This window comes from Microcaecilia unicolor, chromosome 12 (genome assembly GCF_901765095.1).
Source record: "Microcaecilia unicolor chromosome 12, aMicUni1.1, whole genome shotgun sequence".
NCBI classification, from domain to species: Eukaryota; Metazoa; Chordata; class Amphibia; order Gymnophiona; family Siphonopidae; genus Microcaecilia; species Microcaecilia unicolor.
The window spans coordinates 69,244,422-69,260,697 of NC_044042.1; the positions used below are offsets into that span (position 1 = coordinate 69,244,422).

The 16,276-nt window shown below is 44.6% G+C and overlaps 1 protein-coding gene across 6 annotated transcripts in view; it reads right to left on the minus strand.

Moving 5' to 3' along the window:
- The window catches only part of FBXL20 (F-box and leucine rich repeat protein 20), a 71,601-nt gene that overhangs the window by 28,164 nt on the left and 27,161 nt on the right, over positions 1-16,276 (minus strand). For 2 of the 6 annotated variants that reach the window (XM_030220706.1, XM_030220702.1), the window contains one exon: positions 12,750-12,836. The exons of 3 other annotated variants lie outside the window; for them this stretch is intronic. In XM_030220706.1, coding sequence (XP_030076566.1) covers positions 12,750-12,806 — 57 coding nt within the window. In that variant the 5' untranslated portion in view covers positions 12,807-12,836. Of the gene's footprint in view, positions 1-2,966; positions 3,067-12,749; positions 12,837-16,276 lie in introns of all 6 variants that reach the window. One more of the 6 variants, XM_030220701.1, reaches the window with a different exon arrangement.

Consider the following 16,276-nt stretch of genomic DNA (forward strand, 5'->3'; position numbering starts at 1 on the left):
GGACCTGTCATGAAACAGGGCACCTGCTGAGCCCACAAGGCACGCAGAGGAACAAGGAACGTCTTCTGGAGGACGCTGGGGCCTGCTCACTCAGCTCCTGAACCAAATTGCTGAGGTCATTCCCAAAAAGAAATGTGTCTCAAAAGGGTAACCTGACCACACAGGCCTTTGAAGTGGCAATGGCCACCCACGCCCGCAGCCAGAACTGACACATCGCAGAGAGCATCAAATACATGCCTGTGGCTGAAAAACTGACATACACAGTGGCCATCAGACAGGCTAAGCCCGCCTCTATCCAGGCAGCCCGGGACTGCCCCAAGAAAAAGGACTGCTAATATCACTGCAAACAGGCCTGTGCCACCAAAGGGCTACAAATAGAAGCCTGCAGCTCCAAAGCAGTCACCTCAAGGTGTGCTGGAAAGCCCGTTTCGGCTTCCTATCTAGCAGATCCCTCAAGGCAAGGCCGTCAACTTAGGTAAGGGAACATCTCCTCCTTCTGGCACCAGAGAAAAAGGACGGGCCACGGTCCTCCCAACCTGTAGGCCTGTGTCAGACGCACTCCACCTTGCGGCAAGCTGGACCCGAATGTCCAGGTGAATGGAGAAATACCCTGGATGGTCCCCTGAGGCTCTTCATAAGGCTAGCCACCTGACTACCTTCTGGAAACTCCCCAAGGGAGTGCTGCAAGTGCCTCTGAAATCACGGGGCCGCCTCCTAACAGCCCAACTGCAGCGAAATCTGAGACTAATTCTCCATGGGGCAGCAGTCAGGATCCCCTGGGAACAGGCAGGGAGATCCCCATCTCCTCTCTCTCCCTGGAGCTGCCAGGCCTGCTGGAGAAAAGGCTCCTAGCACCAGCCCAAGGCCTGATGGAGCAGACGAACGGTTGGCCCTGACCCGAAGGGACCCCCACCTACACAGCTGCCTGCACAGGGGCTTCACTTCTGCTGAAAAACCCCCAAAATGACCGCCATTCCCGCCTCCTTCTGAGGCGAAGCACCAAGGCCAAAGAAACGTGCTGCTGTGACCGAGCGTGCCCTGTATATGCGAGCCCCGAATCAGCTCCTCCACTTGGGAACCGGACTTGCAGCAGCCCAAGGAGGAACATCGCTCACTGCAAGATGGGCAGCAGGTCACACACTTAGCGGGGGTTGCCATGGCCAGAGACCGCCACTGCGCGGGAAAACATGTGGCGCACCGCGCTACACACCCGCTTTTTTTTTTTAAACCAGAGCACAGCACAAACAAGCAAAAATATGTCCTTTTTTTTTTTTTACATTCAGGTAGATTAAACAGTTTTCTGTCTTCGGAGGAATCACAGTCTGTTTGTATCTGCCAAAGACCTCAAGGAGCAGTTGTGAGATTTCAACCAGGCTCCCCTGGTTCTCACTCCACTGATCTAATCATTAAACTGCTCCTCCACTTCCTCCATGGTTTTATTTTTTATTTTTATTGTAGCACCGACACACAGTGCTCCCATCGATGTCCCAAGGCCTGAAGCACAGCAGAAAGGACCCACCACCCTGGATCCAAGCTACCCGGGGACACAGTCACCCACCCCCCCTTTCAGAACAGGGCACAGCAGCAGCACCAGCCTGCCAGACTCACTGTGTTGCCTGCGACTCCTCATCTTCTGAGCAGACTGGTTGCTCAGCAGGCTCTCTCACACAGAGGGAAAACAGGGAAAAGGCGCAGAACACCCCAGGGGGAAGGCACGACAGGTACCCAGCACCACCAGGTATGTCTGCTCAACTGCTCACTCTGCTCAACTGGGAACCAGCTGACCAACTGGACCAGGAGCAAGGCCTCAGAACCAGAGGAAGTCTGTCCATCCACCTGCTGGAGATAGAAGATACTGAGGAGCTGAGCTGCTAGCAGGGAGCTATGTAGTAGTGCTCAGTTCTGTATTTTCTATTTCCACCTGCTGGTCGATGGACATAACTACCCACTCGTCCTGGAATAGTGGGAATGAACATAATGGAAATCAGATTTCATTTCCACAGAGATCTGGCTTTCAAATTTTCAACTCAGGATCTAAAAAGATAACCAATAATTTGAAGGACTTAACAAAAAAGAGCTGCATCCCTTCTAAAGTAGGTGCTAAGGACAATGGCTGATGCCAATCAATGATCCACACAGAAGTAGATTTAGATGGATTTAGCTTAAGGGAATTACTCAAAACCATTTAGAAACTTCCTCCAGTCAACTATTAAGAGTTGACAAGTCCAGCCTACGGGAATCCAAGTAATGTATTAACTGGACATCATCAGCAAACAGAAAGCCACTAATGCACTGTGACTGGATTAAAAAAGGAAAATGTATACAAGGACGACTCACTGTGGCACACCACAGTTGAAAGAACCGACAACTGAACAGCTGGAATTAAAGCAGACACTGAATGATCTTGGAGAAAGGGAAAACTGGTACCACATAAAAACAGTGCCTCTCATTCTAATATGTGAAATACATCCCAGAAGTAGCTACGTTAAAAGCAGAGACAAAGTAAATATTGACAGGTTACTTGCTGCACCAGAATATAGAGAGGATAGATCAGAAATTTACTCCGTCTGAGGCATATTCCTACTGGTCTGCCATGGAAGAAGAGGACTATCTTTCTACCACCAAAAGGAGAGAAAGTACAGGAGTGTATGTTCATTCCAGCTAGGGAAACGTTGCGCTGGTGAAGACTCCGAGGTAATAATCTGAGTACGTATTATAGACCCTACATCTATACATCTGTTAAAGCAGCAGTAGGAACTATGCTAGGGAAACCCAAAAGAGGGATTTAGGGAAATTTGAAAGGGAAAGGGGATGCAATTTATATGCAGGTACTTATTTTGTACCTGGGGCCATGGAAAGTTAAGTGATTTATCCAGAGTCACAAGGAGCTGCAATGGGAGTTGAAGAGCTGTACATATATACGGTTATTTACGCCTTCAAAATAGTACTAAGACTAGGGGACACACCTTCTCAGGACTCCACTCATCAAGTAAGTCATTTATCTGTGTCCTTCTCGTCGACCGCCAACTCCAGATTCCTTTCTTTCCACCTTGCTGCACCATATGCCTGGAATAAACTTCCCGAGTCAGTGTCTCATGTTCCCTTTCTGGCCCTAGTCTAATCCATATTACTAATTAGGGGATAAAACTTTTGATTCCAGAGTCACTTTTAATATCTATTACACAAAGACCCCAGTAATTTTTTCAGTATCACAAAAAATGTTATTATATTGCAATGCCCCACTAACCCTGCTGGCACTGCTACCTAATATTAAAACCTCACTCATTCATTCATCCACTCACCTTGCACCACCTGTATTTGAATACAAACCAACCATTATTACATTCTGAACTGCACACATATGCTGTTTCTTATTTTACATATGTTTTACACTAATTATACATTATATCATACAAAAAGGATCACAAATCAGTCCTGCCAGCTCGATAGTCCTTTTCCTACAGACGCCACACTTTCTGCTTGGCCGCTGTAAACGTATTGCACGTAAACGCTGGATGACCGATCTTCGATGGGAAAACACTGTATATCTGTTAACCCTCCATCGGCTGATTACATACAACACCTCCAATCATCTGTATGCATCAAAGTACAAGTGCTGTGTGCTCGGTGACTAACTCAACAGTCCACCATATCTGTCTCATATTTGTGCCAGTTCCCCAATGCAGGACCTAGTCTAATCCAGCCTAAAAGCCCACCTTTTTTTAGGCTGGTTTTAAATCTCCTACTCTTACTTAAGTTGCTTTTAACCATTCCCATAAATGAAATGTTCTAATTCTCTTGTCTACTTTAGATAGATTGTAAGCTCTATGGAGAAGGGACTTGCTCATGTGCAAGTGTACAGCACTGCTCGAGTCTAGTAGTGCTATAAAAATGAGTAATACTAGCATTACATCTGTTACTATAAATTAGAGAAAATATGTTTCACTTAATGCAAAAGCAAGCTGTGGAACTTGTTGCCAGAGGATGTGGTTAAGGCAAATAGGGTTTGGACAAGTTCCTGTAGGAAAAGTCAATAAGCCATAGTGATTTGGAAGAACCTCTGCTTTTCACTGCAAGTAAGTAACAAGGAATGGATTTATCTTAGAATATGGACTGGGTATTGTCAAAATCAAGACAGAAGGCTGAATAACACGTCTTATGTTCTTAATTTTATTAATCCTGAAATGCTGCAATGCCACATTAATGTAGTTATGGGGCTCTGAGACTACACTGTCCACTGCCATAAGAAGGTCCAGATTCTGTACCTCAGGCCAGGGCCGCTGAAAGACTGGGGCGCGCCGCCCCCCCCCCCCCCCCCCCCCCCCCAGGATCGCTGTCGCTGCCACCTCTCCTCCCCCCGCCACAACTCCAAATACCTTGGCTGACTGGGATCCCGAGGCCTCACCAGCAAAAGTCTTCCTCCAGTGTTGCTCTTCAAACCGTCACATTGTGTGCTCTACCCCTACGGCTTTTTCTCTCACGTTGCACATGCTTGGTTTCAGAACCTGAGGGGAAAAGTAGTCGCTTGGCAGGCAATGTGGCAGAGTGAAGAGAAGCACTAGAGGAAGGCCTCTTCTGCTGGCGGGGCCTGGGGGGAGACCCTCGCCAGCCAAAACGAAGTCCATGGCGCCAGAGTTTTCTTCAGGAGCAGGAGAGAGAGACCCCGACCCTGGGCCCCCCTTGGAGGCCAGGCCCGGGGAATTCTGCCCCCACCCCGCCCCACCTCTCGGCGGCCCTGCCTCAGGCCAAAGATTTGTAAAACCAGCACTCACAGCCTTTACATAATACTGCCACCTACCGGTCTGATTCAGAGGAAGTGCGGTATATCAAGCTAATAAACTATAAACCATACATACTGGAGGATCCCGTAGCAAGTTATACTGCACAGGAGAGACTTCCAGGTAGCTTTGACTAAAGGCTCACCAAAAGTAAGTTCTGACTAAGCTGGAAGTCTCAAGAGTACCCTGCCAGGTCCTAAAGAAAAAAAAAAAAAAAAACCACAGCTCCAGCAGCTCAATTTCTCCTGAAGACACCCAGACTGTGCAGGCTCTGATCCTTTTGCTAACACTGCATTTATTAAGCGATGCAATACTTGTGCTTTTAAAAGCACATAAGTCCTTCTTCAGAAGATTCCAAGGGCTATTTGGATGGTCTGGAAATTGCCCCCTTCTGCCCAACCTCCAAAGGAAGTGTGCTTTTAGCTAGGTTAAAAAGAGGTGTACCTCTGAGTGGTTAGCTTGGGGGAGTAAAACAGTATGATTTTTTTTAATGTAAGAGCACTGTTTTTTCCCCCACTCAGCTGCCCAGCAGGCAGAGGCACTTTAAGTGACTCTAGTCTGTAGCTGTTAATTTTCAGAGAAGTCATGCAGGTTAAGACTGGCTGCAATACATGAGCCAGAAGTACCCCTAGTGGGATATTCCACAATCAAAGTACTTCAAGAACAGCATGTGAGATTTGGAACACATCCAGCCTTCTAACCATCCCCTCACTCTGTGGCACTCCTAGAAACCCAAAATCCTACATACCCTTGCTCTCAGAGGACCAAAGCGATTAAACAGCATGGATGTGCATTAATTCATGTAAACCCCATCCCCATGACATTTATATAATTTACCAAGCTCTCTACCTCAACTCTCTAATAAGAATTTCAATACAAAACAGCAGATATAGTGCAAAACCATATAGTGAAAAACCTAAGTCTGGCCCATGAGCCAGGTACATAAGGCAATACAATTTCCATATGTAAACCTAAAACATCAGCCTGTCCTCCACCATGCTTTCTCCCCAGCCTTTCACCCTCTTTCTAGCACTGTTACAGTGACAGGATCCATCTGCTCATTTTATGGCTTTTACTAGTTCCATCCTTCATCTAACATTCAGGCCCCTTCCTATGTCTTATCCTGAAATCCACACAGCCAAGAAAGGGGTAGCTTTGTGTGACCAGAGCAGCAGAAAACCAGGAAAACTGGGGTTCAAGGCCTGCATCTCCCACTGATGCTCTTGTGACCTTGGGCAAGTCATATATCGATTGCCTCAGGTACAAAACCAGATTATAAATCCACTGGTGACAGAGAAAAATTTACTATACCTGCATGTAACTTGCCTTGAGCTACCGATAAAAAGGCGGGAGCTAGTAGCGTACCAAGGGCAGAACAGCAGGGACGGTCCACTTTGGGTGCAGGCAGCAAGGGGACGAATGGTGCAGGTGAAAGGCTGTTGGCTCTGCCGGTCCCCTGCCCCCTCTGAAATTACTTTCTGTTTTGGGGCAAGGGACGGGCAGAGCCGACGACTGCTGTGCACCAGCTCTGTGTACCCCCTTGCTAGAAGGAAAGGTCAGGAGATGTGCTTTGGGTGGGGGGGGGGGGGGGGTGACATGCTGGAAGGGGATGCGCCAAGTGGCGAACAAGCTAAGAACACCACTGGTGTGAACTAAACTGAAAAACTCAAAATTATCTGAATACACCAAACCAGAGTGCAGTAAACACACACACACATACAATAAAAGTATATTTTAATAATATACAACAAATAATACATTTCAACAGAGCAGGATGATTAAAAGTCCCATGAGTCCTCCCTAACATAATTCCAATAGCATATGGCCTTGATAAAGTCAGTCAGGCAATGCATTCAGCTAGCCCAGGCTTACTGATGTAAGAGTTAAAATACCTATGGCTGCTTCATGCAGGTTACTCCAGTCTGGGAAAGCCCGAATGTGAATAATGGCAGAGAAAGATAAATTGGGCCATCCAAATTGTCCAGTTCTTCCTGTGCCTGCTGTTAGGGATATATTCCAAGTGACAGCTATAAAGCCTGACTTTCTGTAGATCTCTCTTCTTACCAAAGACAGATTTTGTCATCATCTGCCTTTGCACTCCACCTTCCTGGGTAGATAAGTATGGAAAAGCTCTTTCTTGGTTAATAACAGCAGATAAAGACCAACAAGGCCCATCTGGTCCGCCCAGCTGAGATTCACCCAAAGCTGTAGACTAAGGGTTAGAGCAGTGGACAGGGAACCCAAAGCCTTGAACTGGCCCAGCTAACCTGTACTTCTTATATCTGTAAAAGGGATTCTGGCAGAAATCACTGACATTTGGGAGGTGCTAAGCATTTGGTTTCCAGGTTTTCCTGTAAGTTACATGACTAGCAGAGCTCTTATCAAAATTAACTCTTCTAATACATTATGCACACAGATGGGAAATGCTCATTCTTGGCTGCAGGGATTTTGTTGCTGGGTGATTGGCTGTCTCCTTCCCTGGTACAGGACAGGAAGAGGAATTTAATTTCCAGAGGCAAAGGACATCAGCTGGAGAAAACTAACTCCTGGCACTTTCCACTCAGGCTATTTTTATACAGCGAAGCTTTTGCTTTTCTTTTGATTGTTCTCAGCCTGCAGCCAACATCACATGATTCCAATGAAGAAGGCTTTCCTGCCAGCAACAACTTACAAACTATGCCGGGTGAATACTCATTCAAGTACTACACACTGAGGAAGGAGAAGAAAGGCTCAAAGCCAGGCTTCCCACACATCTGATCCAGTCCCCTTCCATTTTAAATGGTTTTATCTCACACTCACTTCCCCAAGCCAAGCACTCCCCAATACTACAGCCTAATGGGTCCCAAGATCACTAGCCATAAGCTGAGCCCTCTGCAGTAAAGCGAAGATACTTACCTGTAGCAGTTATTCTCCGAGGACAGCAGGCTTCATATATTCACACAAGTGGGTGACGTTGATCCACGTTGCCTGGTCCGGCATTTTGCCAAAGCTGAAAAATAGAGCTTTGTGGAGCATAAGACGCGCTCCACTGCGAATGTGCAAGTACCTTCCTGCCCGTCGCGCAAATGCGGTCTCCTCAGTTTAAAACGAAAGTAAAAATACCCAAGGAGACAACTCTAAGGGGAGATGGGAGGGACTGAAGCCTGCTGTCCTCGGAGAATACCTGCTACAGAAAATCGAAGATACTTCCGGTGGGCTGGAAATATCGGGATGCGAGTATATGTGTCCTTTAAGTCCAGAGACCATAGCCAATCGTTTTTCTGAATCACGGGGCAAAGGGTGCCCAGGAAAACCATCCTGAACTTTTCTCGGACTTGAAATCTGTTCAGAGCCCTTAAGTCCAGGATGGGACGCATTCCCCCTGTTTTCTTTTGCACAAGGAAGTACCTGGAATAGAATCCCTGCCCTTCTTCCCTGATGGAACGAGTTCAACCGCATGGGCCTTTAGAAGGGTGGCGAGTTCCTCTGCAAGTACCTGCCTGAGCTGAATGAATGAACTCTCGGTGAGCAATTTGGAGGTTGGAGATGCCAATTGAGGGCATATCCGAGACGGTTGGAGGTTATAAGAAGCCACCTTTGGTGAAACTATTTTAGCCTCCACCAAATGGCAAGTTGTCCGGGATGGACACTTTTCCCGCGGCTATGTTCTGCTGGAGCCAGTCAAAAGCTCATCCCCTGCTTTGACTGGGGAGCAGCAAGAGCCTTAGGTGCATGCTGTTGACGTGAATGAGCATGCTGGGGTTGAGCCTGAGTAGGCTGGCAAGCTGGAGTGTACTTACGCCTAGGATAGTAGTAGGAACTGCTCCCTGGCTTACCAAAAACCCTCCTAGATGAGGAGGTGGATGCAGAAGGCGCCCAGCGGGAGAAAGAAGAGATTGTATCAGTATGCTTTTTGATTTGGTCAGTGACCTCCTCAACCTTCTCTCCAAAGAGGTTATCCTCCAGCAAGGAGAATCTGCCAACCACTGCTAAACAGAGTATTCCAAGTCAGAAACATGCAGGTATAAGAGTCTGCGCATTGATATACTTTGAGCAGAGATCCTGGATGCCACATCAAAAGTGTCGCAAGTGCCCCTGGCCAAGAAATTTCAACATGTCTTCTGCTGCTTGACTAAGTGGCGAAAAGGCTCGGCCTGCTCCAGAGGGAGTGCATCCACCAAGTTCGACAGCTGTTGCACTAAGTTTTGCAAGTAGATGCTCGTTTAGAGCTGGTAGGATTGCATATGGGAGATGAGCAATGAAGCCTGATACATCTTCCTTTCAAAAGAATCCAAGGTTCTAGCTTCTCTGCCTGGGGGCACTGAGGCATAGTACCTAGTACTCCAGGCTCTTTTGAGAGCAGACTCCACCACCATGGAAGTCACTAATAGATCTGGCCCATGGAATTGTGAGGTAATTAAGGCCTAACAAAACTAGGTTCACTGTGGATCCGATACTGGGTGAAGCTTCCTCCACTGATGTCAAGGGGGTACCAGCCTGGGTGGCACTCAACACCAGGGCCACAAGCGGTGCTGGCGCACCGAAGGCTCAGGGCCAGGCAGGGCCACAACAGGAGGTATGGCAGGCACAAGCACCCATGATACCGATGCACACCACTGCATAAGGCCATCCAGCAGCTCTGGGAGCAAGGTTCAGATGCATTCATCGGGGGCCGACACTGGGAACAGCTGGGATGCCAGTTGAGGAGCAGGTTGTAGAATTGCTGGGGTCGATGCAAGAAGGGTCTTGGCTGCTTGGCGACAAGCGCATCGGCACCTCCTGTATGGAGGGAGAACGAATTTTTCAATGCCCTGGAGCTCCTGGCACCATGTGTCGAGGGTCACCAATGACGATGCTTCTTGGTCTTCACCCGAAGCATGTCACTAATGCTCCTCAGTGCCAACAAGGATGACACTGAATCCTCACGTTGCCTCGGGGTCAGGTCCAATGATGGAATGTCCCGGGGGCCTGCACAGCAGGAGACCTCGAGGCAGGTGGAGCCCCACTTGACGCCTCACTGCTTCCAGTGTTTAAGGGTCTCAAAGCAGCCATGCTTACTGACGCTTCCGATGCCAGTGCGATGCTTGATGTCGATGCCGACACCTTTGACCTTGATGCTGATGTCAAGTAACCACATTTGGTCCCAAAAGTTCTCTCTCGTTGAGCATCTTGAGAAACCTGGGTCCTCTTCTTCATGCGAAGACAGAGGAACACAGCAGGGCTATGGTCAGGCCCAAGACCCTGCAGACACCAAGAATGGATGTCTTTGTCCAAGATAGTCCGACTGCACAGGTACAGCGCTTGAAGCCCCTGGAAGTCTTCGTGAACATGGACGGGAAAACCTCAGCTAAATTAAACTCAATGGTGCCTAAAAAAGGGGCAAGGCACAGAAAAAAGAAAGGGAAGAACCCGACCGAAGTCAAGGCCTAAAAATGGCCCGATGATGACAGAAAAATAAGAAACCTTAAACCCGGGCAAAATAAAACTAAGGAAAATAAAGGATGAATTTGAAAAAAGGCCGAAATAAAGGAGCCACTCTGAAATGAGAACGAAAAATAGCCCGAAGGCACTGAAAAGCTCTGAGACCAGGCAAGTGAGGAGAGAGCAAAAAAAGCACACCTGGTGGAGTGGGGTTCACACTACAAAAAGCTCTATTTTTAGCTTTGGCAAAATGCTGGACTGTGCAAGGCTGATCAGTGTCACCCACTTGTGAGAAGATTGAAGGCTGCTTGTCCTCGGAGAATACAGTCTCACAGGTGACTAATTTGGGGGGGAAGTGTGGGACTTCCCATGCTGTGTAAGACTAACCAAATGAGCACATAGTATATAGTTGAATCCTGACACAAGAAACAGTTGCGTGACTTGCACAGCTTTAAGAAGTGGCAGAGATAGGATTGGTTTTGGGATCCTTGATGCAATCACAAGATTATGCAATTGGTGTCTGTTCCAGACAAGCACCTAGAGTGGCCACCAATCCCTTAAATTTGCCATGGATTTAAAAGTATTTATTTCTTAATCACCTATTCTTTAAAAAAAAAAAAAAAAAAAAAAAACGCCTCAAAGCAATTTACAAGTATAGAGAAAATAAGTTACAATACAGTAATAAAAGTTAAAAACATAATAAAAACCTAGTAAAATATGCAGCCCTTCTGATAACCATAGGAGCCAACTTTTCAAAATGATTGGGGGGGGTGCTAAATTTAACAAAAGTAAATGCTTCCTGTTCAAAGTAATGAGGTTTGATCAATATTGGGGATGCTCAAGCAATAGCCTACTCCGGAATAGCCCCCAAACTCTGGAATGCACTCCCTGAAAGGCTTCGCTTAACACAAGACCATCTCTACTTCAGGAAGCAGGTGAAAGCTTGGCTCTTCAACCAGGCCTTTAACGGAAGAAGTAAATGACACCGGCTACAAATATTATAGCAGGGCATGATTATCAACTCCTACCCTAGCCGATAATGTTCAAGCACCTTTCTGATCTCATTTGCAACTCTCTTTTAACTAGTCCCTTATTTTCTAACTCCTGTTACTCTATGTTATCTATCTATATATTCCATCTTTGCTTTCACCTTATGCTGCCTATTAAAATGTTTTATTGTGTTGACATTGTATTGTTGTTTGAATATTTTTACTGCTGTAATTGTCTACTGCTTATGTTTGACTTATTCTTGCTGTACACCATCTTGAGTGATCTCCTAATCCTAATAAATAAATAAAACCACAGCACCCACAGAGCTGGCACCTATGCTGATAACATTAACTGCCCTAACATCAAATTTTCGATCTGGATAAAGACTTTCTTGCTCCATCTCGCCTTCATGCTAAGACCCTTGCTGATAGTATTTTAGCCCAGAGGAACACTGAAAACACTGTTGGCATACGAGTCTCTCACTCTGGGCTCTGAATTTTCTAACCTTTAAAAATAGCAGGATTGGGTCTGGTCAGTATTTGATCATCACGTACTGGGAGTACATCTAGTTTCAAGGCAATAAATTCATGTCCCAGAATGGGGAAAAGGAGAAGCACACCGCTGAGTTCCAACTTTTGAATGAGATGTCAAAACAACCTCTACGCAGGTTGCAAATACCAATGAAAAAAAATGTACTCTACAACTTTTTATATTCAAATGCCAGAAGATGGGAGAGTTAGAATATTTTACTTAGAAAATTATAATTTAATGATTGCTACATCAAAAATTACATTTTTTATTGCTTGTAATTCTCAGTTCTTTTCTGGTTAATCTTTAGTAAACCGCTCTGAACCCTTACGGGTATAAGTGGTCTATAAGTGATCAAATTAGATTAGATAGAATATTAGGAATTATTCAAAAAGGGATAGTGAACAAAACTGAAAATTACGATGCCTCAGTATAAGACCCTGGTGTCACCACACCTTAAATATTGTGTTCAGTTCTGAGTGCCCATCTCAAAAACATCATAACGGAACTAGAAAAGGTTCTGAGAAGGGTGAAAAAAAATGATAAAGGTGGATAGCATATCTTCTTTATGAAGAAAGGCTAAACAGGTTAGGGCTCTTCAAATTAGATAAAAGATGAAAGAGAGGTTATACCATATATACTTGTTTAAAGTTGATAAATTCTGGCTTCAAAATCCCATCAATAAACCAGGGTCAACTTATCTATGGGTCATTCTCATCATGGCAATAACATTAAGTACAGCAGACAGATTCTGGCTGTGCTCAAGTTGCTTTGGAATAGGGGTGTCCAACCTCAGCCCTCATCAAGTCTAATTCTTCACAATGAATATGTATGAGATCTATCTGCATACAATGCAAATAGACCTTATATATATTCATTGGGGAAATTGTGAAAACGCAACAAGTGTAGCCTTTCAAGGACTGAGGTTGGATTCTACTCTGTCGTAGTTTTGTGCAAGAGTATGGATACGAATTCTGGTGATACAGCAACTGTGCAACACAGAAAATAATGCAATGCAAAAGAACACAAAAAAGTGCTATGTTAGATCATCACCTTCGAACCTTCTTGAACTAGCTTCTTTTTCCCCGCATGACAGTTGAGATGGAGCATGAATGCCACTGCTGGCTCCAATCCATTTTTCTTAAACAAAACAAAAAGGTTTTACCATTGCTGGGTCAGATAAATGGGCCATCATCAAACTCAGCACTCTATGTCTGATATTGCAGTGCAGAAAAGACTCTGATTAACCTGTCTGAAAAATGCTCTGGAAATAGAAGTTATCAAAATTTTATTTATTTATTTAGATTTTGCTCACACCTTTTTCAGTAGTAGCTCAAGGTGAGTTACATTCAGGTACTCTGGATATTTCTCTTTCCCAGGAGGGCTCATTGTACCTGAGGCAATGGAGGGTTAAGTGACTTGATCACAAGGAGCAGCAGTGGGATTTGAACCGGCCACTTCTGGATTGCAAGACCAGTGCTCTAACCACTTGGCCACTCCTCCACTCCAAAACAATAGGTTTAACAGTTGTCTTGCTTTAGGGAGTGAAACAGGTCAGGCTGGACTAATACACAAAGGTGCTATGAGAGGATACTCCCCACACTAAGTCACCTTTATGAGCAACTGAAGCCAGGAACTGGAATTTTGGTGTTCTAGATTGTAAGTATAGGTCAAGGTGGAAGTCACTAATATATATATATATATATATATATATATATATATATATATATATATATATATATATATAAACACACATGACCATGAATCAAATCTGCAGCATCTAAACTTGAAGTTTAACAAAGGCAAAACGGGTGGCATGTCATGCACATGAGAGAATGCAAGTAGAAAGCATGGTATTCTGAAATAGATACATAAAATCCACAGGCAAAAGTAGCAGGAGAATGGACGTGTCACAGGTTTCACTATCAGGCTTCAGATGTATTGAAGGTATATGAGACCATCTTCAGAGGTTCTAATGAAAAATGGAATTTAACCAGCTTTGTCATTATAATAAAATATTACAACAAACATCCTTTGCATAGTATTCTAACTAGTTTCTTTATTTTAATCATCCAACTTCAAGTTGTATAAAGATGGAAGAGTCCCAAATTCAAAGGAATTACCAAGGGCTGATACAAAAGACAACAGTTTATGGGGAATTTTGCCTCACTTGGATGGTTAACATATTTTAAGCATTCAAACACCACTTATTCCTATTCCCATCCTAATGGCCTCAGATGCAAACTCAGTGACACAGTCTGGCCCCCAAGGCAGTAGTAGCTTAGAAAGCCTTCAAAAGCCAGTTTTAAGGTCAGTGACAGACATTTGAAGTATCCATGAACTATTCTATGTAACTGTGTAGGAAAGTCTTGCTAATACTTGGCTATGTCTCATGTAGTCCAAAAAGCTGAGATTCTACTCCATGAAATTCAAAGGCAAGATCGGTCCTTCCAGTTCAGCCCGTGAGTGGACTGGTACTCTGCACTTGTCACGATTACAACACTACGTCTGGGTTATACCTGCTGTACACCACCTTGGGTGACGTTCTTCAAAAAGGCAGTAAATTCTAATAAAACCCCCAAACTTTAGATATCTTGGGAGCAGGACAGTGTCTTCAGTTTGAAAACACTATAGAACTGTATGCCAAAGCTATTAAAATGTTGCCTACATGGAGAAAGCTGAAAATCAATCATACCAATGAAATGCTTATTTTTAGATCAACACAAATGCTAGTTCCAAGCTTAAGCCTGGGCAAGCACATCCCAAAACTAAGTCTAGAACACCCCAAGCAAGGTCAGACCTCATTAACTACAGCCATCTTCTACATGTTAAACGTTGGAGACGTTTTCAGATGACGTTAACAGCTGTATACACCTATGAATTTTACAGAGAAAAGACCTGGCACAAGTCACAGCTTAAATCCTAGACACTGTCAGAAAGTGTGTGGGATACGAGTCAGTCAGAGGAGTTAAGCTGGACACTACAAATACTTCCCTCCAAGGGCATGTAGCCAAGCTCTGGTACTGCTTCATTTGTCCTGGTTGGCTGCTTTGAAGCCAATGTTAATCCACCTGAGACAGAATGCCATGGCTGCTAGCCAAATCCCCAGCTTCTGAGGTGGAGATGCTCACACAGAAACTAAGTGCAGCACTCAAGCGGGATGGAGGCTGACCATCCGGCAACGCAGAACCAAATCAAAGCTTTCCAATTTGGGTTCCTGAAATAAATCATGGCTTAGTTATAAGCTGTGGTCATAATTTATCTTGTAAACCACTTTGATACATGGCACTGTTTTTGCAATGTATCAAATAATCGTGAAACTGAAAACAAACTTAACAACAACAACAACAAAATAAGCTAAAGAAATTTCACTCTGGATCTAAAAACAGCTTTAGTGGGGTCTGAGAGAAACAGGAAAGAAATTATCAACATCAGTCCTTTAAAGGCAAGTTAAATGAAAAAGCACGACTTTATAGTCAGAACATGGAAGAGAAAGCAAGCTCATTAAAAACACGGTACCAATTCTTGGGCAGCGTTGCAGAACAAGGGAGTTGTTGAGCTAAGGGATTTTCTAGCTTATCGAAAATTACAGCATTATATTCAATCACTTGACTCGGACAGCTTGGCTTTTTCATTGGGTTTTCATGTATAGGGGTTTTTTGATAAGTTCCGAGATAGAAGCTTGTCAAACTCTTCCCTTCATTGAGAATTACAATTAATCTCCCCTGCCCAGACCCGAGAAGATCTAATTCACAAATGGAGTCAAGACTTAGGTTTGTTTGCCATCTCATTAGACTTTACTACATTAGTTAAAACGCACACCTGAGAGATCAGTGAGTGCTGAATTGCGGGTAAGTCAGTTTCATACATTGCATAGGGCTTATTTTACGCAGGAACAAGTATTTGGGGTGGGGACTCCAGTATGTCAGAAATGTAATCAGGGCCATACCTCTTTTTTCCTTGCTTTTTGGGGTTGCCTGGGGGTAAAAGTATTTTGGAGAGCCATTTTACATTATTGGAGAGACTTTTGGGCTTCTCTCTGCTGTTCTTGCCAGCAGGATTGCTCTGGGACAAATATGAAGCTTTTCCTATTCCTAATCGTTATGTTCTTCTTCATAAGGCAGGAGGCTTGGGTAAGCAAATTATTTTAGGGGTATGGATAGGTGATGCGGTACCCTTTTTCTGGGCCTGGAGAAATCACATGCATGCATTGATGTTACTGCAGCAATGTCTTCTCCTAATCAGAAAAAAATGCTTCTGGCAGTTTGGGATGTATATATTCAGCTTCTCCCACACAGGGCTAGAAGTTTGATTTTAAAGACATTTTGTGGGGAGGGGATGAGAAAGAGATAAAAGGGAGGGTAAAGGGGGAGAGAGAGAAATTTTCTCTTTTTTTATCTCTTTCCTTCCTTTGTTTTCAGGGATTTGTGTGGAAGCTCTTTTCCTCATCCTTTTTGGAGAGGAGTCCCCATACCGTGCACACCTTGGCTGTGTGTGTGTTTTTTTTTTTTTTGTCTATATATCTTTATTAGTTGTATCGAGGTTCTTTTAGGCACTGCTGGAAGGGATAAGAGTACACC